The sequence below is a fragment of the Sorghum bicolor genome, chromosome 2, assembly GCF_000003195.3.
Source record: "Sorghum bicolor cultivar BTx623 chromosome 2, Sorghum_bicolor_NCBIv3, whole genome shotgun sequence".
NCBI lineage: Eukaryota > Viridiplantae > Streptophyta > Magnoliopsida > Poales > Poaceae > Sorghum > Sorghum bicolor.
This window is the reverse complement of record NC_012871.2, coordinates 4,764,306-4,789,011: the sequence shown is the minus strand read 5'-3', so window position 1 is coordinate 4,789,011 and position 24,706 is coordinate 4,764,306. Positions and strand designations below refer to the sequence as shown.

The window sequence follows — 24,706 nt, the reverse complement described above, 5'->3', positions numbered from 1 at the left end:
GCATAGGTCGATGAACTGTGGAACAGAGAAGCAACACACTAATAAGCGAACTAATGTATACGCTCGTTACGGACCTATCACAAGCAGACTTAGCTATTGAGCATTGAAATCACGACGGACTAGTGGCCTCTAAAAATCAGAGGCTCTGTTCGATCGCACGGCTTGCACGCCTCGTACACGGTCTTGTAGAGGGAGTATGATTACATTATGACAATGTTAGATAGAGTGGTAAAAAAGGCACTTCCTAGAAAAGCTATAAAAAGGAAGCAAAAACGATGATCAAAATAAGCTGGCCTGACCTAGTTCTGCATTTTGGTAAAAAATGGGTGTTGCGGGAGAGAAACGTGACAAATAAAAGCTACAAAAAGCATATTGTTTGGCTTTTAGTCTCGGCTTATTTTTGACCATGAGCAGTTTAGAACCTATTACCAAACAAGTCTTATGTCGTGTCTATATTAATAATTTAATTTTGAGCACTCTACTTTTATAAAACAATTCTACTAAACATATGAATCTGTGAGATAACAAATTCGATATGTTCAGTGTTGCGGTGCAAGTGCAAGCAAAAACCACTATTTATGTCATTGCATGAACCATGATCCATGAGGATAACCTAGGAGTCTAGAGTCTATATATAGATGAGAAAATATGTAAATAGTGATTCATAAGTTTGTTACTAGCAAAAATGTCTGTGCGTTGCTACGGGGACACACAGTTTATTGACCTGACACTTATATTAAGTTTTAACGGGGACAGGGAAAGATTTCTAGGTGCAAGGGCTATTTGGGGGTTTCGAGGATGCGGTTTTCCGCTGGAATTTTGGGAGGTAGTGTTCTGCGGTCGGTTATGTTAATCGTATCGCCGTTTGGCGCGATTCTAGGATCCTCGTTGTGGATGTGTTATATAATTAGATAGAGACTACAAAATAATAGAGGTTTTAAATCTCCGGTTATAGCTGCTAAGGGTTTGTTTAGCACAGCTCAACTTCACTAGTAAAGCTGTTTTTTTAGAAAATAGCTTCATGAGTGACTTTCTAGATGAAGCTGAGCTGTTTTGGAAAAAGTGTTGGCAAAATAGCTTCACCAACTACTTCATACATAGTTGAGAGAGAGAAATGAGGGAGAAGCTGCAATAAGCTACTTTTTTCCAGCTTCATCCAACTTATGTATTTGTGAGAGGAGGAGAAAAATAGCTTCACCCATGAAGCTGTTTTGGAAATAAGTGTTTGGTAAAAAAAACAGCTCACAACCGCTCATGAAGCTGTTGTGAGCTGTACCAGGCCCTAATTGATGGCCTGTTTAGCGGCAGCTAAAAGCAAAGCAAATGGCCAAGAAAAGGACCTTGGCCCACGGATCGGTAGCCCATGAAGGCACGAAATGGCAGCCCACTCTAGCTTCAACCCTCTTCTTTCTATTCTCTCTCACTCGTCTCTCTCCTAAAATCGGTGGCGGCGGCGGCGGGGTGCCGTACTGAAGACAGCGGCGCGGCCCCGGAATGGAAACGGAGACGCGGTGCCTGATTGAATGCGGCGGCGCGGCACCATCGTCCTCTCCCCCAAGGTGGAGGCAGCAAGCGTCAACGAGCAGACCGGAGCCCGTAAGGGGGAGATGGCTGCGAAGCTTTGGCGGCGACGGAGGCGGCGAGCAGTGGTGGACGCGGCTATGATCGGCGACGGAGACGCGCAGCTAAGAAGTAAGAACTCCAAGTTGCAGACACTAAAATCCCCACTCTAGTTCTCTCCTTCGGTTCTTCCCCAAGCACCACGAGTTCCAAGTGCAGACACTATGGCAGAGCGATCCCGGCAAGTTTCAAATCCACTGCAATCCATTAAAAATCTATGCTTGTTCAATCTATGTTTAGTTTTACTGATGTCTGATGGTCATGGATTCATTATTTTACTACGTTTGATGGTCTGATGGCCATGGATTCATTATTTTACTACGTTTGATGGTCTGATGGCCATGGATCCATTATTTCCATGTCCCCCCCCCCCCCCCCCCCCCCCCTTTTTTTTTTTGGTAAAAACAGCTAAATCTCTTAGCTGCAGCTATCTCCGGATATGTTGCGGAGGACAACAGCTAAAAGACTTAGCCATATATTTTAAATACTGGAAATATATATTATGTCTATTCTGCTAGAAAATGAACAAGGTAAAATAACATACAATTCAATGTAAATAATCTAATTGTAAATAATCTTTATTAGTTAATTGTAGTATACTGTAAACAGTAACTAATGATATAGATGCTAGCACATATGAGAGCACGGATTAGTAGACAATTTCTAAGTTTGTACACATGAAGCAAAGCTCAGTTGTTAACTTGTTATTCCATTTCAGGTGTACGACAAAACTGATATATAGTGGTATATACCACTGCAGGTACCTCATTGTCATTGATGATGTATGGACCATACGAGCATGGGAGGCAATCCGATCTATGTTTCCAGATAACAATTGTGGTAGCGGAATCATCGTAACCACTAGGATAGAGAATGTAGCCAAAGCAGGCAGTCCTTCTATAGGTGGACATGATCACATCCATCAAATGGAAGCCCTCGATCATGTGCTTCCAAGAGTTTGTTCGTCAGCAGAACATTTGGCAACAACAAGGGTTGCCCAAAGGAGCTTGAAGACGTGATGGTCAAGATTTTGAAAAGATGTGGTGGCCTGCCATTGGCTATCGTTAGCATTGCTAGCGCCTTGGCTGCCTATACATCATCGGGAAGCGAAGACAAGTGGGAATCCGTCTACAGGTCTATTGGTTCTCTGATGGAGAGCCACTCTACCATGGAAGGGATGAGGCAGATAGTCACGCTCAGCTACAATCATCTACCGCAGGAGCTCAAGAGTTGCATGATGTACCTTAGCATCTTCCCAGAGGATTATGAGGTTGAAAAGTATCGGCTCTTGTGCAGATGGATTGCTGAAGGGCTGGTTATGGAGAAGCGGGGCTTCACCCCGATGGAGGTTTCAGAATCCTACTTAGATGAGCTGGTGAGTAGGAACACGATTCAAATCCAAGTCAGTTTTGGCTACTACTAGAAATTGGAGAGGTGTCGTGTGCATGACATACTTCTTGAGGTCATGGCGTCCAAGGCCCTGGAGTGCAAGTGTGCAACTTTGTCAGCCTGATAGGAGGGCAGTATGCTGGGATGTCGTATGACAGGATTCGTCGCCTCTTCATCCAGGGGGACGACAGCAGAAGGCAGAGTAGTGTAAATATGGCGGGACGACGACGACGACATGACAATGGCATCGAGGGGATGAATGTGCAGCATGGCCGATCACTGAGCATCTTCCATCAGAAAGGGCAGCAGAAGCTGCTGGATCACCTGGTTAATTTCACCCTGATGAAGGTGCTTGACCTCGAAGGCTGTGTGGGTCTAACTAAGGATCACCTGCAATGTATCTGCAGGCTGTACCTTCTCAGGTTCTTGAGCTTCAGGGTTACTGATATCAGCGAGGTTCCACCTCAGATCGAGAAGCTAGAGCATCTGCAGGCGTTGGATGTACGTGACACCACATCAGGCGGTTGCCACCTGCCGGAAACCGTGAAGAAGCTTTATCAACTTGAGTGCCTGCAGACAAGCCACAGCAGTGATGCCAACCGTATGTGGAGGCTGCCCCGGGGTCTCAGGAACATGACCAAGCTGCGTGAGGTGGGTTTCTCCGTCCTCGGTAACGACACCGAGGTTGCAGAAGATGTGGGTGAGCTAGAACACCTTCAGGCCGGAGCTGGTTGTCTATGTTGAGGACATCGTCTTTGACACGGAGGTTCTCCCTCAGTTTGCGCAGTCCCTGAGCAATTCACACTCCCTCCGGCGTCTCATCATCGGAGAGATGGGCTTTGGCTACATACTCAGCTTATTTCTTGACGCATTGGACCCGTCGCCAAGGTTCCTCCGCTACCTGATGATCGCCGGTGGCATCAACCACTTGCCTCCCTGGATCGGCAAACTCGCATACCTTGTTCAGATTAACATATCGTTGGCAAGACTCGATGGGTACAAGCTGTTCGACGGCCTGTGCAAGTGTCCCAGCCTCAAGACCATCACCATTCATCGACGGTGCTAGTGCTACGATGGCCCTGAGCTGGTTGCACGCACTAAGCACAAGTTCCCAGCGCTCGCCAACCTCAGACTGTCATCTCCCTCTAAGTGTCCTCATATTATTCGGTTTGAGAAAGGATCCATGGAAAATCTCCAGACGCTCGTTAACATGACTGACAACGTGGACAAGAGGATCGAGCACCTCGCCAGCATCAAAGAGGTACAACTCTGGGGTGACAAGAACAACACAGTGATAGCCCATGCAGTGGAGGAGCTGAAGAAGGAGAACCTCATGTGCGACGTCAATAAACAGTTTCAGATTGTCGTCAAATATGAGTGATCGGTTCAATTTGTCGATTTATTTCCTTCTCCCGGGCACTAAGAGACTCTGCATTTGATTTTTCTGTGTTTGGGTGTGCACTTTTCCCTTTGTTATTTATCATCATTGTTTGAGCTAAAATTCTATAATAATTGGCTTTGTGCCCATTTCCCTTTGTTTTCCTGCAGCGATAATTGGCTTAATGCGATGATGCAATAATCCATGCACTTAGACTCAGTCAGACACTCAGACACGGCATAAATATTTCATTTTCTTGTGAGCAACTAGTGTTCGGCCACTGTTTTTTATTTCTGTCACATTCTGATAGTCCAAAGTTGTTTGCTACGGTGGGTTCAGATAGGGTTACTATTTCTTATCTGACAATTGCGTGAGTTTGAACAAGTTGTTGCTGAGAGTTTCACCTATATATATACATATTCAATAAATAAAATATTCAGGCTTTGGAGGTACAATTTGTGCTTGCCGTGAGTTTGGTTCAGTCAGGTGTTAAAGACAATGTTGAGGCTGGCGCTGAGTTCATAAATTGTTTCAGCTATCTATCCATACAAATTCAACTCATACCTACTCTGATTGTTTCGCTGTCATCGTGAAGATCGGGAAATTTATGCCATCGTAGGCGTGTCCTCGTCACATCACATGTGCCTACCACACAATAGTAGTAGCTGCTTCCATTGCTCTACGTGTGATAGAAACCTTCCTTGAGTTGCAGCGCCAAAATGGTTCAGATGCAGAGGGAGCAGACCAAGAGGTTTGAGGCTCAGCAACGCCGAGCAGAGAGGCACGAGGATTCTCTAGCTGCACTGATCAGACGGCAGAAATACAATCCTTGAGCAGATCAGAGAGGACATGGCTCAAAGTGTCTATCAGTACCTCTATCAGCAATTGGCCATGGACAAAGTTGGCTCAAATCCCCCTAGTTCCTACCTTTTCATAGGGGACGCAGACACCGACGTGTTAAAAACGGACGAAAGACCATAGAAGAAAGAAAATTTTATTTTGATGTCATACCGTTAAGTTCAATAAAAAAAGAGACCATAAAAAGAATATGCATTTTTTTCACGGCCGTACATGTAAAAAGCTCTTATGTATGTATGTACCGTCACCACACTTCATTACAGCTAAGCTACCGTTACCCTTCATATCTAAACAATGCAACATCACCCACGTCGTAGTGCCACTATTACACATCTGAAATAGTACAGCACTTATCAATCTAGACTCTATGATTGGATTTGCATTATCATGAGCCTCGGCGAATTTGACGAAGACTGACGACGAATGTCAGCTGGGATGCAGCATCACTTCATCGTATCAGCTGGGATATATAGATTGAACTGATGCCCTTTGAAATAATGGTAGCCTGTCCCCGAACCATCGAATTCTCTTCGGTCTCTGCATTTTATTATTGCTGCATGCAGTGGTGTGCAAAGCAGCTACACGTTATATATTACGGAGTACGTATTTTAGATTTTTTTTTTCTTTATGAAGGCTACCGTCAAACACTGTACTACTGCCGGTGGCGTGCAGATGCCGCAGTCACTGTAAGTAACTGTAAGTCTGTAACCACGGCGGCCACACACCACTTGTGACTGTGAGTGAGATGGAACCAGAGTTGATTATGGTTAATTTGACAAGAGAGATGATGGATCACATCGGAGTAGCAACTAGCAACATGCAACGATAGCTCATCATTGCTGCCGCGGTCAGGGCATTTTCGCCGTGTCTTTAATTTGGACTACTGTTCAGGTTCTTGCGCAACGGGAACGCGAATTAAGCAATAACCAATGCACTTTAGACTCAGACAGATACGCCATGATAAATATCATCTTCCGTACTAGCTACGTAAGTATTGTATGACATGATACTAATACTAAGCAAATTAAATCCCTACTATAAATGACATGATGCAATGTGGAAAACAAAATCTAAATGTGAACAGCTAGTCTCACAATTATTGAGCCACTATGTGTGCTAAGTCATTGATCACAACGAGAGCCTGTTCGTTTGAGCTTATCTGTCAAATCTGTCAGCCATTCAACAATGTTTTTCTCTCACAACAAATCAACAAACAGTAGGTTTTTGAGTCAAACGAAGAGGCCCTCGTTTATCTCTCGCCAATGTTTACGTACTATCATTTAAAAAAAATCAAATGACTTTGATGATGATGATGATGATGAGTAGTAGTTTATTTTACTGTGTAGATCCATTGAGAAAAATGATACTAGAGTACATGTTTTGTTGTTTTCAATATTTTAGCATTTATAAATTGAATTAAATGTGCCATTAAGCCATATTATATAGAGAGTGAAACAGAACAAGTATGATATCATTGCATATGTTAGTATATTTTTCCATAGAATTAATCAAAGTTATATAGAATAAGTCTAACTTGTGACAAAATCAATAATCTGGCCTATTAACTTGAAGCAGAGGAAATACTTACTATGCGTGTATTAGTTTAACCCACAAGCAAAGTGCTTGTTTATTATAACCTGTTCATTAAGTTCTGCATAGTCACCGATCACCGTCACCGGATATCAAAGAAGATGACTATTATATTGGAGCTCTGTGCTGTCGCTGGACGGTCAGATGAGCATCGCGAACAGAATCAGATCCGACGGCTGGTACTGAACACCATGCATGATCTGCTAGCATTGGTCCCCAAACCCAAAGGGGATAAGGTCAAGAGGAAATGTACTGGAATGATGGCGACACTAGTGTGTTGTTAATTATGGATGTTGTCCCCTGATTAGCTAGATCCCGTGAAACTGCATGCCATGCATGCATACATCATGCACGGCCGGATGGCGTGGTGTGCATCATAGATCACGCCTGCATGCTCCAGTCCTTCGACTCTCCTAATGATAATGATGTGTGTACTGGAGAAGGCATCAATCATTTGATTTGCTTAGCACAACACAGTTTACAAACTTATATACATATGCATGTTCTTCTTCCCCTGTTGGACATAGGGAGTCCTTACTAATATGCATGGATGCTTATCACAAAGTGGAATTATATATAGTACATACATATACATAGATGTATTTTCAGTATTCAATTTGCAAATTCCAATGAGACAGAGAGAGCAATATATATGTAGTGTAGTCTAGGTCACTAACAATAATTCTCTTTTCAGCCTCTGCAGGCCCCACTATTCAGCTGTTTGGATCTCATCCTATACACTTTTGAGGGCAACTTGGTCCTGCAGCCTTTTCCTTTCGTCGTCGTCTCCACATCCTTTTTGACCGAAACCCCTGCCTGTGCCTGTCATGGTCATGGTCATGGCCATGAGAGTGCAAGAGACCATCACAACTCCACAAGGATATCGAGAGCTAGCTCAACCTGAGGAAGAAAACTACAAAATGGGCGTACGTGCAACAAATTAAAGGCCACATATCCTTGCAGGTCCAGACGTCGCTGCCAATGGAACAGCGACGTTCACTAGCCTAGCTAATGCCTAATGGCCAGTCCAGCCAATGCAAGTCTGTGTCCAGCAGGCTCCATGGATGCATGGATCGATCGATGGAGGGGCCGGGCAAGCTCTATCCAGTTATCCATGCCGGAAGGCGGAAACATCATGGAACTGTATGTGGAGGAACATGACGAAATACAAGAATTCGGACATGGGTGATGTGCGATTGTAGTATTGTTCATTAATTTATTGTAAAAAAAATACTGTTAAATAACTGACAGATTCAGCAGATAATCTCAAACGAACAATATATTATTGGTGCCGTTTTTCTTCCTTGGAATTTTTTTAAATATACATGACACTACTGCAAAGTGTGCGGTTTCAGATATATATATACATCAGCACAACAACATAACTAGCTAGCTGTGAGACTCACGTGTGGGTCTTTGCTTCCACAGGCCAGTGATGAACTGATAATGGTCTAGCAACGACACCCAACAGCATCTAAAACTGTTATCTATCTCTGTCACTTTTGTACACAATAAAGATTGATGGAGTAGTAAATTCTTTGATTATGAACTAGAGGCCTCATCAATTAATTAACAAGCAAAATAAAGATGGAAGTATGGAGCTCAAACTAATGAAGGGTACGGTGTTAATTGTGGTTTTTTCTCTGTAGCAGTAATGTGTCCTAAACTTTCATTTCTAGAAGTTGATTTAATCAGAAAATGAAGGAAATATGTTTTTAATTAAATTATATTAGCCGGTTTCCCATTGTTCAGGGTGTTGAGGGAGCCCTACTAATTAAAACCCTAGGATTTCCCTAAAATAACAAAATGAGTTAAACACTTTGTAAATCTGTTTTTTTTTTTTGCGTTTTGTAATATTGGTTTTCCTTCAGTACACAACTTGCTCAGTTTTATTCACAGAATGTTGCTGTGTTAGCTAGCGTCATAACTTAAGTTAGTACTTCTTTTTACAATATATAGGCATTTCCATTCATAGAGACCACTACGTACGCTGGAGCTGTTCGCTTTGTCATGGATGCAAGTCTAATAGTAATAGACTTTTTGTCATGCATAAATTTTTCATTTCTTTTTCTCTGAATCATCAGCAATATCTTTGAATCTATGTACTATTATTAAGATAAACACTGTATGCGGTGACGCGGAAGCGGGAAGTCTCCACCATGCATGTTCTTAAAAAAAGAGAGGCATTCCCATTCTCCCAATGGATCGGAAATACACACATAAATAGGCCACGCATGCATGGCATGCATGCTTGATGAGAAGGGGCACACTCGATAACAAGTGTGGTTAACGTACGGTGGTGCTTGCATTGTATGTAATCAACCTTTAATTTGTTCAACATGGTCATCGATCGCCGGCCGGCCTCCTCTGTCATCATCGGATACATATATATATATATATATATATACCATTTCGCCACAGGCCTACAAAGCGGAAAAGCCCTCTCAGCTCTCTGCCCGGTACGGTGTGGAGTGGGCGCGGATCTAGGATTTCACTCTAGCCTAGCTTTTACAAAAGTCGTGCCTCCGATGATTAGATCGGAGCCTCCACCAGTAGTGTAACCAACGCAATCAAAGATTCAGGCCGGCTTTGGACACCGCACAGTATCTCAACCCCCGCCCTCCTCTTCTAAACACGAAAAGACGACTCACAAGCTGGTGTCACCATCTGATCCCTGCTTAATACTACACATATTATAACCATCACGTACGGATTCCGATGCGCGGACGGTACCCGTGGACCAATGGCAATGCATGTTAGTGCAAGTTAATGTCAGCATATTAGTTAATAAATTAGTGAGAGTGGACTGCGTACTTGGGAGGATCTATTAGTTAAATTATGTTATTTCAAGAAGCAATGCGCAATGCAAGTCTCCCAAAGCAAAGCAAAGCAAAGATCCTGAACTGATGCGTCCAGGGGACTAAATAATAAACAAGCAAGTGAGAGTGCCCAAGGATGGGAGGATCATATCTATCCGTCCGAGAGGCGAGAGCCCGTGGACGTACGTGTAGGGTGCCTCGCTCCACGTCCACGTCCACGGCATGCTGCTGCTGTGCAGCCGGATCCAGCAGCAGGGATCTGGATATGCATGCCGTTGCTGTAAATAAATGGGGGTGGGTGCATGCATGCATGCATGCATGTGCAACCAACCATCACCTTGGTATCCTCGATCGTATATAGCATGTGTATATATTCTCATGCTATATTACTATGTAACCAAATTATATTATATGTAAAATGTGAACGGGTAAATGTGGTATATATATATATATATATATATGTAAATATAGATGTTATTTGTTAATTAATTACATATATCCTCATGCATGTTGTGCACCAAATTTTACTTTTACTTTTTACATCCATGGCGCATCACAGTTCTCGCAAGACTTGGTGATATGGGAATAATGGAAGTTTGTGTCAGGCACGGGTGCACAGCATCCACTCCATACCGAAAGGATCAGAGATCAGATACACAACCAGGACCATAAATATTTCTCGGATTCAAGGAACTGCCAGAGTTTACATAATATTTTTTTAATTATGTTATGTGGGAGTTGCTTATCGATCTGAATAAAAAAAAATAGGCACCTAAATTATAGAAGTGATGTTATATTTATTCAATATAGACATCGTAGCAAAGCTAAAAGTTGATTGCGCGGTCTCCATCATATATTCTTAAAATGCTTAAGCACAATGTGTGTGAGAGGACACATATACACCTACCTACCTACTACTACTTGATTCCTGTCACAAACAAAAATGGGAAATAATGAATAAACAAAACACACAAAGAGAGAAAAGCAAGACAACTTTCTACCAACCAAATTTTGGTCGCATGCATGGACGATGCATGCATGAGCAATATGCGCACATAAAATAGAATATGGATATGCACACATTGGTGGTGTCATGCTCGTGAGCCTGCATGTCCGGTCAGATCATAGCATAAGTTTATAACATATATTCAACGACGTCGCTGAGATGCGTGGAAATGGAATCCTTATCGATCGAGCATGTGCATGCAGACAACGGGACAAGTCGTCGTGTCCATCGATTTCTGCCGACGATGCCCGGCCGCTTGCATTGATTCTTCTTCGCCGCGAGCATCCTACACTGACACTTGTCAAATCGAGTGTACGTCAGCCTTTTTGCAAAGGTAATAATAAGGTCTTGTTTAGTCCAGTGAATTGAAAAATTTTGCGACACTCTTTGTGTTAATTATTGTTCAACCATAAACTAATTAGGCTTAAAAGATTTGTCTCGTATATTTCGACTAAATTATATAATTAGTTTTTGTTTTCGTCTATATTTAATACTCCGTGCATGCGTCTGAAGATTTGATGTGACAGGTAATCTTAAAAAATTTTGGGTTTTGAGGTGAAAATAAACAAGGCCTCTAGTTTTTAAAAAAATTCAAGATTCTCCGTCAAATCTAATCTTGTGGCACATGCATGAAGCATTAAAGAGTAAAATACACCGGCGGCTCTTTAAGTTGTCGCCCTGTGCCACTTTGGTCCATGAACTTGCAAACGCGAAAAAGAGGCCCCTAAACTTGCCAGCATGTGCCACTTTGGTCCATGAACTTTCAAACGCGAAAAAGTGCTCCCTGAACTTGTCGACGTGTGCCACTTTGGTCCATGAACATGCAAATACGAAAATAACACCGGCTGCATGGCACTGTTCTGCCACGTGGCCGCCTCTGGTAGGTCATGCATGACATCGTTTATGGTGCTGACGTCAGCAATGATGTCACCGCTTCCTTTTTAATTTACGAAATTGATATATTTTTATTCGTAGCGTCAAATATATCAAATAATATATCAATTCGTTGCATTTATTAATTAAAAGAGATAATTTTAAAACAAGCAAATTTTATTTGTTTTTTAGGTTTCATATTTTTCCTAGGCGGAGTACACATGAAGAGGCTACACAAAACATTTCATGAATTTAGTATTTCATTAATAATTAGTTATGAAATAAATAAATATTTGTTGACACGTTGAAAGATCGTTTACACGTTTATGGACCAAAGTGGCACAGGCCGACAAGTTCAGGGGCCACTGTTTTGCGTTTGCAAGTTCATGGACCAAAGTGGCACAGACGGACAAATTCAGGGGTCACTTTTTCGGGCTTGCAAGTTCATGGACCAAAATGACACAGGGTGACAAGTTAAAGGGCCGCCAGTGTATTTTACTCAGTATTAAATATAGATGAAAACAAAAACTAAGTACACTGTAAATCGCGAGATGAATCTTTTAAATTTAATTAGTCCATAATTAGATAATATTTGTCAAATAAAAACAAAAGTACTATATTGCCCAAAAACCCAAAATTTTGGGAACTGAAAGGCCTGATCCATTTGCATTGCATCTCTCGCCGTACGACTAGACTAGTAGAGTAGGAGTATGGCAAGATGATAGCGGCTGCAGGGGCGGGCCCAGCGTGTCACTGTCAGTACATGCATGCTATGGATGATGCATGCATGGATCAGTGGTGTTCCCCGTCCGTTGCACACGGTGAATTATGCTAGCTGTGTTGAGTGATGGATGATCGCCGGACGCCGGCGCCGAATCATAGCAACTGTCCTGTCCGAATGAAGAAGGCGCCTGTTTGCCGGCCGGCCAGCCGGCCGTCCGCCGGCGAACTCCATTGACCGCGGCAGTGCAACTGCATGCATGCCACCGCAATGAATATACTAATGACTAAACTTTTCAAAAAAAAAAAGAAGGAATGTAATGACTGTAGGAGCATGTGTGTGTAGTATATATGCATGCATGCAAATTCGTGCAGGGAAAGAAGCAAGGCCCCATGCTGTGTGTGTGTGACATTGATGCTCATAAGTCATAACTAGGGCTTTGTTTACTTCCACCCAAAAATCTAAAAATTTTCAAGATTCCCTGTCACATCGAATCTTTATACGCATGCATGGAGTATTAAATATAAATAAAAATAAAAAGTAATTGCACAATTTGATCGAAATTGACAAGACGAATCTTTTGAGCCTAGTTAGTCCATAGTTGGACAATAATTACCACAAACAAACGAAAGTGATACAGTGTCACGAAATTTTTCACTTCGGGAGCAGTGCACGTCGTTGTTAGCATCTTTTTCCGCACAACAGTTTGTAGGCCTTGTTTAGTTTCGAAAACTTTTCAGTTTTTGAAACTCTAACATTTTTATTTTTATTTGACAAATATTATTTAATTATGGAGTAACTAGGCTTAAAAGATTTATCTCGTAATTTATGATAAACTATGCAATTAGTTTTTATTTTTGTCTATATTTAATGTTCTATGCATATGCTACAAGATTACGGGAAATCTTAAAAAATTTTGGTTTTTGGTTTTTGGGGTAAACGGCCTTGTTTACTTCCACCCAAAATTTCAAAAATTTTGAAGATTCCCCGTCACATCGAATCTTTAGGCGCATGTATGAAGTATTAAATATAGATAAAAATAAAAACTAATTGCACAGTTTGGTCGAAATTTACGAGACGAATCTTTTAAGCTTAGTTAGGTTATAATTGGACAATAATTATCACAAACAAACGAAAGTGCTACAGTGTTGCGAAATCTTTTTGTCCACGAACTAAACACACGGCCTAAAGCGCGTAGTAGGGGACCGGACGGCCGACCCTACCAATCCATCTTGATCGCTACGTATATAGATGCTGTACTGGAGATCGATAGCGACGGAACCCCACGCGACATACATACATGATACATCGTGTACTACTACTACTACTACTACTACTACTTTGTACGGATAACGTACGTACGTGATGGATTCAGCCGTTCAGCATATGCAAAGCAGCATGTACTATATGTTTGTGAAAAGCGTTGTCACTACGTACACCTACGATTGTTGATCGGTTGTGTGGTTACATGCAACCAATATCTATCTATGTATGATGGTGATCAATGCAAAATCCCAAGCCAACATCCATCCTTTGATCTACAGTTCAATCATTGTACTATAAGCAATGTTCCCCGCGATGAGCGATCTGTGTGATGCTAGCTGGTCCAATGCATGCATGCCCCCCATTTTCCCTGCTCCATAAACCATGGCATCTGATCTCCTTTTGAGCTAGCCAAACCAAACAAAAAACCCAATGCAAAACATTATTGCATGTACCCCAAAAATTATATTGTGGCCAATAAGCACACACGCAGCTCTGTTCTCTTCGTCCATGAGAGCAACCTCGATCACCTCATAAGTTGCCGTCAAACACTGTACATGTCACTGGCGAGAGTTAATAAGTGTGATCACGAGCTGAGTTTATTTCTCTCCCAAAAGAGAGAAGAAGAAAAATACAAAGTGTGAGAGGCGGTGAGTGTTTGACAAGATGAGGCAGCAGCAGCAAGCTACAGCCGTTTTCGGCTTGTCCTCTCACTGTTTGCACACCACACGCCGACGCCGGCCTAGCTAGCTAGCAGCTCAGGATCAGCTGGGAAAGGATGGCGATCGATATGATTATCCCGTGTGCTTAGACGCCGACTCGCCACAAAAATCATCTGCCCGCCTGTCACTGCCTAGCTAGCGTATTATTCAAGGCAGGCTGCAGTGTCTAGTAGCAAAACTCTAATGTAATAAAGAGCGAGAGAGAAAAAGTATTCTGTCGGTCTCAAAATGTAAACATTGGCGTGGTTTTTTTTTATTATGAACCTTTGACTTGGACTAAGGCCTTGTTCACCCTGAAAACCAAAAAGTTTTCAAGATTCCCCGTCACATCGAATCTTAAGGCACATACATGAAACATTAAATATAGACGAAAACAAAAACTAATTACACAGTTTAGCTGTAAATCACGAGACGAATCTTTTGATCCAAGTTAGTCCATAATTGGATAATATTTGTCATAAACAAACGAAAGTGCTACCGTACCGAAAACTTTTCACTTTTCGAAACTAAACAAGGCCTAATATCCTAAAAATAACTACTGTTTTAGTCAAACAAAGCTAAAGCATTTTGCATGACAAACCTAGTGTAGCAGCATGTGTAGTACGTGATTTTTTTTCACTTTTTCCTATATATACCTCAGGTGTCTCTTTTTGTATATTGATGTGCCAAGTGTTTCTCGCATATACAACTTTAAAATACAAAAATGAGAAGGAGGAGGGTATTTTTTAAAAAGTGCGACTAGAAGCACACAACCCACACGCTTCATACTTACACACATGTACTCCCTCCGTCCCAAAAAAGAGTGTCGTTTTAGGTTTTCGTGCCACAAGTTTGACTCAATTTGTAGAAAATATGTGCAATATTTATGTCTCTAAATAAATTTGATAAAAAACTAGACTTAAAGATTTTTTCAATGATACTAATTATGTACTATAAATATTAATATTTTTTACTATATATTTAGTTAAAGTTATTTCTTGGGAAGCGCAAACGACACTTATTTTGGGACGGAGGGAGTAGACATGTCTATACACACGCAAACAAAAGAGCCCGAGAGCTCTAGCCTACAGTACGCGGGAAACACCAAACGCGTAGTAAGGCCTTGTTTAGTTCATCCAAAAACTAAAAAGTTTTCAAAATTCCTCGGCACATTAAATCTTGCGGCACATGTATGAAGCACTAAATATAGACGAAAACAAAAACTAATTAAACAGTTTGACTAATCGCGAGACGAATTTTTAATCCTAATTAGTTCATGATTGGACAATATTTGTCACAAACAAACGGAAATGCTACCAAAAAAAATTCACAGCTAAATACGGCCTAAGCAGGAAACAAACAGTAACATCAAACACGCACTCGTATGTATTCTACTTTTTTTTTTCTGAATTTCTTTTTAAAAAGTATGACATCAGGATTGAATCCTAGTTGGTAGCATCCCAATTGACAACAATCCCACTATATCTTTGACAAGGAGTGTTTGATAAGACTAAGCAAATTATTACCCTAATCATATATCGCTATAAAGGGATAAACAGCTGAGGCCTTGTTTAGTTATTAAAAAATTTTCAAAATTCTCTGTCACGTCGAATCTTACATGATGCATTAAATATACATAAAAATAAAAACTAATTGCACAGTTTATCTATAAATCGCGAGACGAATCTTTTAAGACTAATTACTCTATAATTAGACAATATTTATCAAATAAAAACGAAAATACTATAGTATTGAAATGCAAAAAAAAACGAACTGAACCAGGCCTGAAAATACGCGGAAGGAAAAGTTTAATTAAATGTATATACAAGGACTAAATTATTGGGCCTACTACTGTGCTCACTGATCACTGAAAAGGCTCGGCTCGTCATCGATCACGACCAAGATTCATTCAACAAACACGTCCTTTTCCCTTTTTTTTTTCTTCTCCTTCTTTTCTTTCTCTCTCTCTCTCTTCACGATCTTTACACGCTTTAATTCGCTTTTAACTACCGCGATCCCTCCCCATCTCCAAGCCAACAAGCATCGCCTGCGACCAGACCACACAGAAACTGACAAAGTGGGCCCGTATCGTTTCTGACCCCACATGTCAGTGGCGTACCCGCTCGCCCACTTCGTAGGGCGGTGCTGAGTGTCACAGTGGCAGGAAGACCGAATCCGTCCGGAAGCACACACGACCGCCTGACCGCTGTCAGAAAGTGGGCCAGGGCGCTGCGCACCGTCACGCATGGTGGGTGGCCCCGCCCCTGGAGCGGGTCCGCACATGAGGGGCCACGAAGCGAAATGATACGCACACCCATGCGTAGTGGAGTTGTAACAGTGTTTTTGTGAGTGGCTAATGGTGGTAGGCATGCCTTTGCTGGTTTTAGGGGTTTCTGTGTGGTGTACACAGTGCTGTACATGTAGCAACATAGCCACGTAGGCCAGTGGTTCTAGACAATGGTTTGGTATGTCCGTGTTCTTCGTCTCTTTTGAAATAGAGTCATTATAAATTTGTACTGTCTGAAACTGTTAACTCCTTCTTATATTTTTTTCATGTTTTTTTTTATAGAAAATGGATTCACTATATGTTCCATTTGTTCTTTTAGGAATTGGATCGACGTGCTGGTAATGTTTTCTAATTTTGCTCCTACTTATATAAGTCTAGATAAAATTGTTTGAAATAACACGTGCTTCTAAGGTTAAATAAAGTTGGCAATGTTATTTCAAAAGCAAAGGCTAGATGTTTCTACAGATCATATAGCATTTTTTTTTTCTGTCGTGGCCCGCGCGCGTTCATATAAGCATACGAGGTTCTCCTGAGTTAAGAACCACTAGCTATCTATAGGAAATCAAAACAGTTACACCACACGTGGCTTATATAGGTACACAAGTTTTTTCTTAGTTAAGGGTTACAGGCTATCTACAAGAAACCAAAATAATTACACAGCACGTGGCTCACACAAGCACAGAAGTTTCCTCCTAGTTAAGGGCTATGGACTACCTATAAGAAACCAAAATAATTACACTGTGTGTGGCTCGCACAAGCACATGAGTGTCTCCTTGATAGGGGCCACGGGCTATCTACAAGGAACCAAAAGCAATTACACAACATGTGACTCACACAAGCACATGAGTTTCTCCCTAGTTAAGAGTTGCGGGCTATCTATAAAGAAATAATTACACGGCGCACGGCTCACGCAAGCACATGAGTTTCTCCCTAGTTAAGAGTTACAAACTATCCACAAGGAACCAAAAAAATTGCACAACGCGTGCTCACACAAACACACAGATTTCTCTCTCGTTAAGGTTTATGGGCTATCTACAAAGAACCAAAACAACTGCACATGCTCACGCAAGCACACAAATTTCTACCTAGTTAAGGGTTGCAAACTATCTACAAGGAATCAAAACAACTACGAGTTTATCCCTAATTAAGAGCTGCGGCCTATCTATAAGAAACCAAAACAAGTACACAACACATGCTCACGGAAGCACATGATTTTCTCCCTAGCTAGGTAAACCAGAATAATTACACAGCACGTGCTCACGCAACCACACAAGTTTCTCTCTAGTTAAGAGCTACGAGCTATATATATAAGGAACGAAAACAATTACATGCCATGTAGCTCACACAAACACATGGGTTTCTCCCTACTTAAGGGTTGCAGACTATCTACAATAACGCAAACAATTACACATCGGTTACATATCTACCGGTAAAAGGCCATCGATTTAGGGGTTGTTTGGTTAGGGTAAGGCTGGTGAAAAACTCAGAAGCTTGTTAGCTCGTTCGGGCTCGTGGTTGGCTCGGCTCGGCTCGTTAGGATAATGAGCCGAGCCGAGCCAAGCCAAGATTTTAGCTCGTTAGCTATAACGAGCCAACTCGAGCCAGCTCGCGATCCGCTTGCGAGCCTAACGAGCTACAACATTAGAGAAAAAATCATCATAACTTATACTAGTTTTATATTACTTCATGTCTTACACTTTTATAAATGGTTGATATGTTAGCTCATATGAATATTTTGTTGGACTTAAGACAATTGGATTATATTATTATTGTATTATTACTATTTTTAATCTTTAGATGAATATAAATATTATATTTTATATACTTTTTATACCTGGCTCGCGAGCTTAATGAGCCAACTCGAGCTTTTAACGAGTCGAGCCGAGCTGGCTTTGTGGCTCGTTAAGATAACGGGCCGCTTGTTATTCTAACGAGCCAAAATGAGCCGAGTCGAGCTGGCTCGTTATCCAGCCTTAGTTAGAGGTGTTAAAGTTTAACATGTACTGTAGTATTTTCGTCTTATTTGACAATTAATGTCCAATTATAGACTAATTAGGCTTAAAAGATTCATCTCGCAAATTACTCTCTAGATATGTTTTTAGTTTTGTAAATAGTCTATATTTAGTACTTTATGTATATGTCTAAATATTTGATATGACGGGAGTTAAGTGAAGGTCTTTCTAGACTATTTGTAAAGTTTTTGATATGTCTTATCCCAAGGATGATTTTAAAAGTTTTTGATATGTGTATATTGTCTAAAGTAGAGGAAATGTAACACGCACACTAGAAAAATGTATGTACCACACTTACAAGTATGGCAATGACACATATGAAGGAAATGCCTCTTTTTGTTTTTCCACAGATGGCATAGAAACCCCCAAAACCAGGCAGCTAAAAAAATATATTCCGTGCCGGAATTGCCCTCGGGGCGACCAACAAACCGCTTTGTCCACACTCCACACCACTCGAGCGAGCCCACTGCCATTTTTGCTCCCTGTTCCTTCAGCTTCCGCCTCCTCCTCCCTCCCCTCGCACCCACGGCAGCTTTGCGTTTGCTGGCTACCTCCCCCTCCTCTTCCTCCTCCCTGGATTTGGGCGACAAAAGCTAGAGGAGAGAGAGAGAAGGCCAAAGCAAAGCAGGCAGCCAGCGCGAGCAGGGATGTAGAGAGAGAAAAAGAGCAGCACACACAAGAAGCCTCACTTTCTCTCTCCTCCACCACCCCCTTTTTCTCTCCCCTCCCCTGCACACAACACAAGCACTCCGTCCGTTCTCTCCCCTTGTCGTCGTCCTCCCCTCCGCCTCCTCTGCCACCCCGTGTCCTATTCCTCCTAGCACCCACCACCCAGCTCCCCCCTGTAATCTCTCCCTCTCAGTCAGTAGTAGGAGCAAGTACTACGAGGCTACAAGTAGTAGGCCTTGGTACCGACGAATCCCAGCTCCCGCGGTCGTCCGTCCGTCCTAGTAGAGGCTAAGCTGGCGAGGAGGGTGGCGGCAGCTGCATTGCCGGCAGGGGAGATTCCCGGCCTGCGCCGTTTCCTCCCCACTGGTTGGTCGGCTGGCGGCTCCGCCTTCTGAAAAAAGAAGTCCCAATCTTGGCGCGCGCGCCTCGTGGCGGGCGGGCGGGTGGCCGGCCGGCCGGCTGATTCGGCCTTGCGCCGTGGCTAATTCGGCCTGAGATTCGAGGATCCCCGGTGAAAGCCTCGCCGCGGGTCTTGAGTGGATCCTGGATTTGAGGCTTCCTGTTGCTTCAGGAATCACGGCTTGAGGAGGTGGCGGCGGCGGCGGCGGCGGGGTGACAGATCCCTCTTCCTTCTGCGCCACCTGCTGAGCTCAGCAGGAGCTATGAGACAATGACGGAAGAGAGCGCCAAGAAGAGCAAGGTATCATCTTCGGTTGCTTCAATGCTTTTTTCCCCCCTTCTTGATTGATGAGATAGAATCGTTTTCCGTCTCGTTCCTGCTCCATTTGACCTGTATTTTTCCTCAGGTTGTGTGGTACCAGCAGTAGGTGCTGTTTCCATTTCGTGATCCGCAGCTCATCTCTCCTGGCTCTTCACCCTTTTTCATGTGTGCAGCTTTCATGGTCCAAGTCCCTCGTGAGGAAGTGGTTCAACATCCGGCCCAAGGCGCAGGACTTCCATGCGGATTTCGACGCCAGCCAGGGTATGGTTCAACATCCGGCCCAAGGATGCATCGCTTTGGCTGTTCCGACATGAGTGGTGGTTGCAGCCCCATTTCTTGTTCGGATTGATTGATTTATTTATTACTAGTAGTATATGTCTGTGCATTTATTTCGTGATTATTAGAGCCGGCCGCATCCCTCTCAGTCCCAGCCCCCAAAACGGCATGCATCCTTTACCTTTGCTTGCTGGTTTGGTTTTTGGTTTGGGGAAATGGCTTTGCCTGATCCAAGAACGCCCATTGCTTGAGGTTGAGGTTATCCTCTTAACGCCCAGTTGTTTCTGTAGTTATCCACATTAGATTCCCAGTGTCGACTCAATGGTAGATCAGCAACCATGTGAAATGTCGCTATCGAACACTTTTTCCACTGGTTGATATCTCCTTGTGCATTTCAGTTTCCAGTTTTGATCTCGTGATGCACCAGACCTGTAAAGGTCCAACCAAACAATATCCTTTTTGCCACTGATCCTGACAAAAAAAGGGAAAAACGCTTGGTTGATTTCTTGGAGTGACTCGTCTGTCTGAATCTATTTTTTTGACTGAATCGGATAGAGATTTCATCAAAGATCACGAGCAAAGCAAGCACCTTTTCCTTTGCGTATGGTTCCTTCGTTTTCGTTTCTGCTCAACTGGCCTTGTGATCCATTTTAGCAAGGGATGGTGGTGGTGGATCATGGAAGCCCAGCTGTTCCTCAAGCGAAGCAAGCGCAAGCACTGCTGCCAAGAAAAGCAGAACTGGTAAGTGCAATGAACCATTTGGACCACACACACACCCTCTCTATTACAGGCTTACAGCAGCTCCAGAGATGCAGCTTTCTCTCCTCACCAGTCACCCCACAGCTGCTGCTTAGCTCAGTTCCACTTTGTTTATCTACGTTCAATCTTTGTTCTGCATCAGCACTTTTCTTCTGTCATGTTAAATGATTGTTCACGCCTGCTGTTACTTGTGGGCCTCTAGACCGATCGTCGTCAAAGCGGAGTGCTGAACGCGCTCGCCGAGGGAAGAATAATTTTGATGCAGCACGCCTGACAGAAGTGCAAGATTACAGGTACCATTGATTCACCATGTGGTGTTTCTGCTAGGGCCATCATGTCTGCTGGGTAATTAGGAAATTTCAGTTTAGTAGATCGGATGGAATCTTCTGTCCTTTAATCATTGTCCATATTACTGTTGGGTGGTTCATGCAATTTGACTGCAATAGTATGCTAAAGGAGTCTTGTCGATCATTATTCTTATTCTGTTCATTTGCATGTAGGATCTTTGCTGCAACGTGGAACGTCGGTGGTAAGTCACCACCAAGGGGGCTAAATTTAGATGAATGGCTCCATACTTCTCCTCCTGCCGATATCTATGTCTTAGGGTATGTATCAGTTGGATGGCCTTCCCTTCGAGCTAGCTTGACTTAGTTGGTAGTGTTTTTTAGGCTTTTCAGTTAATTTGATCTTCACGTTGATAGGTTTCAAGAGATTGTCCCTTTGAATGCGGGAAACGTTCTTGGCACTGAAGATAACCTTCCAGCCAAGAAGTGGGTGTCCCTTATTAGGCGGACACTGAACAAGAATCCTGGAGCTAGTGGTTGTGGTGGCTATCATACACCTTCACCAGTCCTGGATCCAGTTGTAGAACTGGATGCTGATTTTGAGGGGTCTGCAAGAAGGCAGGAGAACTTCTCATTCTTTCATCGCCGGTCGTTCCACAACCTCAGCCGTAGTTTAAGAATGGATGGGGACTTCATGTTCCCACAACCAAGGCTAGATCGCAGGTTTAGCGTTTGCGATCCAGTCAACTTAGGAGGCAGACCAAGTGATTTTGATGGGAATCTGCGCTGCCCTGGATCACCTGATGAGGATAACATAGATATGGAAGTGAGCGATGGTGCACAAATTTCACCATTCCCTCATAGCTACAGTGCATCTGCACCTTCTGAACAAAATGATGATCAATCAAACAGCTCTAGGTATTGTCAGTGCTTCATAATGCATTTAACTATACCACATGTTTAGGCTTTAATTCCTTTCAAACTAACCCTTTCAGTATGCATGCGGGTTTCAGGTATTGCTTGGTTGCCAGCAAACAAATGGTTGGCATATTTCTCACAGTGTGGGTACGCAATGAAATAAGAGATGATGTCAGAAACTTGAAAGTTTCTTGTGTGGGCAGAGGATTGATGGGTTATCTTGGAAATAAGGTAGCTAATAATCAATAATCCTGGAGATATTCCTTACTGTATTTTAGTCATTATCAATATGTCCAAAAAACTTTAGTAAGCTCCTCCATTTTGTTGCAGGGTTCAATTTCAATAAGCATGTCTTTGCACCAGACAAGCTTCTGCTTCATATGTTGCCATTTGACATCAGGGGAAAAGGAGGGGGATGAACTGCGCAGGAATTCCGATGTTCTGGAAATTTTAAGAAAGACTAGATTCCCACGGGTTCGTGGTGCTGGTGATGTTAAGTCACCTGAAACGATTCTTGATCATGAGTAAGAGACTTTACTTGTGTCTTTCAGCAGATCAATAGAAGCAAATGGAAACTTATCTGTTAACTGTTTATGCACTTAACTAAAAATTGCAGTCGGATTATATGGCTAGGGGATTTGAATTATCGGATTGCCCTATCATATTGTTCAGCAAAGGCTCTTGTGGAAATGCATAACTGGAAGCAATTATTGGAGAAAGATCAGGTAATTTGAAGTGCTCTTTTCGTTAGTATATATTTCAGTTTTACTGCAAATGTCTGTTCAGCTGTTAATGTTCTGAAATAGTATACTTTTGCAAGCTACCAAATTGGAAGATTAAGTTGTTTCAGAATAAAAAGGGCTTAAAATGTATTCTATAATTTATTCCTTCACTCTCCCTCCTTTTTTATATATTGTGAAGTCTAGCCAAACCTTTGAGTTTACCTCTTATATATGAAACAGCTGCGGATGCAACAAAGATATGGACGAGTTTTCCAAGGTTGGAGAGAAGGGAGGATCTATTTTCCTCCCACATACAAATATTCATTCAACTCAGATCGGTATGCTGGAGAGGGTAGGCACCCTAAAGAGAAGAGGAGAACACCAGCATGGTAGTTTCCTTTAGTTAATACAATATAGTTACATCTGCTATATTTTTCTTTTCTGTATTTGATCTCATTTATTTCATATCTTGCTTATAAACTAACAGGTGTGATCGCATTCTCTGGTATGGTAACGGCCTCAATCAGCTGTCTTATGTTCGTGGCGAGTCTCGTTTCTCCGACCACAGGCCGGTGTACAGTATCTTCCTGGCAGAGGTTGACATTGTACACCAAAGGAGGAGAAACATGGGATATTTCAGCTCTAGAATCGAGGTGGAAGAGCTCTTGCCGCATTCTCAGAGCTATAGAGAAATAAAGTTTTATTGAGTTTGACTTATAGCATGATATAAGGTAAGCTACCTTCTTTTGGTCTCCAAGGAGTCCCCAATGATACTACAACTTGCACTTTTTTTTTCTGGCTGGATTGAGGCCTAGAGATGCCTCTGTGCCTTGTTGACTTTGTATTCAATTTTTTTCTGTTTCCTTTTTGGCAAGCATTGACTTGTAATAGTACTCCACTGTTTATTTACACTTTCTGGATGCTTCATGCAGGTTAGGAGGTTGGTCAAATGTTCTATATGTAGGGTTCCAGATTCAGTTCTCTAGATGATCAGATGTGAGTACGCCTAAACAATTCCCCCCTTGACGATCTGTTTGCCAACTTGAGACAGATGCTTAGTGACAAAGATGTGGCTGTAAACCTTTATGGTCTGAATGGCTGAAATTTATGGTCTGAATGGCTGAATCCTAATGGTCTGTTTGTTTGCCATCCTTGATTGCAGATACCGAAGACAGAATGTGCAAATACTAACTGAATGAAAAGGTACAGTTTATATCAATCATCTATCAGCACCATCCTTTGTTACTCCAAAAACAAAATTAACTAACAAACAATGTATATTGCTCGTTTGCTGCAGGACATTGGGCAATTTTGCTGCTGATCAACAGAAAACGATGGCTATGTCGTCGGAGATGTACCAGCCCATGTCGCTAACTATACATTTCATCCAACTTTAGCCCCCTTAGTTCCTCCTAGTCCTAGCGACATATTTGCTTCATTTTTTTTTGTTCGCTTTTTTGGTAGTTGAACCCTGGAGTGTCAACAAACACAACAACATGTTTTCTTTTTCTTTTCTTTTGCTTTGCTTCTTTTCCTTCAAGACTAGAAACTTTGTAAAACCAGCTAATGTTTGTGTACCCCAGCAAGTCGTGGACCCGTTTTAAGGCAGTGAATGATACATGGAATGAATTAGCTTCAGGATGATATATATATATAAAATAATGGTTTCTATATATAAGAACAAGGCCGAGGGAGGAATGATGGCCTGGTGGGGTTGTGATTGAGGCTCGGCATGGGCTGGAGAGGAATCATGTGTGGGTGCCTTTTGTGTCGTGCTCGAGAGCATCGGCATGGCATTTGTTGCACTCATTGCCGCTGTGTCTGTCCTGTGTGCAGCAAA

At 42.4% G+C, this 24,706-nt stretch overlaps 1 protein-coding gene and 1 pseudogene across 1 annotated transcript; both read left to right on the top strand.

Annotated features, from left to right (window-relative positions):
- Positions 2,074 to 4,470, top strand: LOC8081185 (annotated as a pseudogene).
- On the top strand, positions 18,982 to 24,514 carry LOC8060726 (type I inositol polyphosphate 5-phosphatase 4). Its single transcript, XM_002461484.2, has 14 exons — positions 18,982 to 19,886; positions 20,081 to 20,168; positions 20,838 to 20,924; positions 21,145 to 21,235; positions 21,443 to 21,547; positions 21,644 to 22,144; positions 22,240 to 22,375; positions 22,475 to 22,668; positions 22,761 to 22,869; positions 23,107 to 23,255; positions 23,354 to 23,597; positions 23,799 to 23,862; positions 24,029 to 24,069; positions 24,164 to 24,514. Exons 1-11 carry the CDS (start codon positions 19,857 to 19,859, stop codon positions 23,571 to 23,573), a joined length of 1,710 nt encoding a protein of 569 aa, XP_002461529.1. The 5' UTR covers positions 18,982 to 19,856; the 3' UTR covers positions 23,574 to 23,597; positions 23,799 to 23,862; positions 24,029 to 24,069; positions 24,164 to 24,514.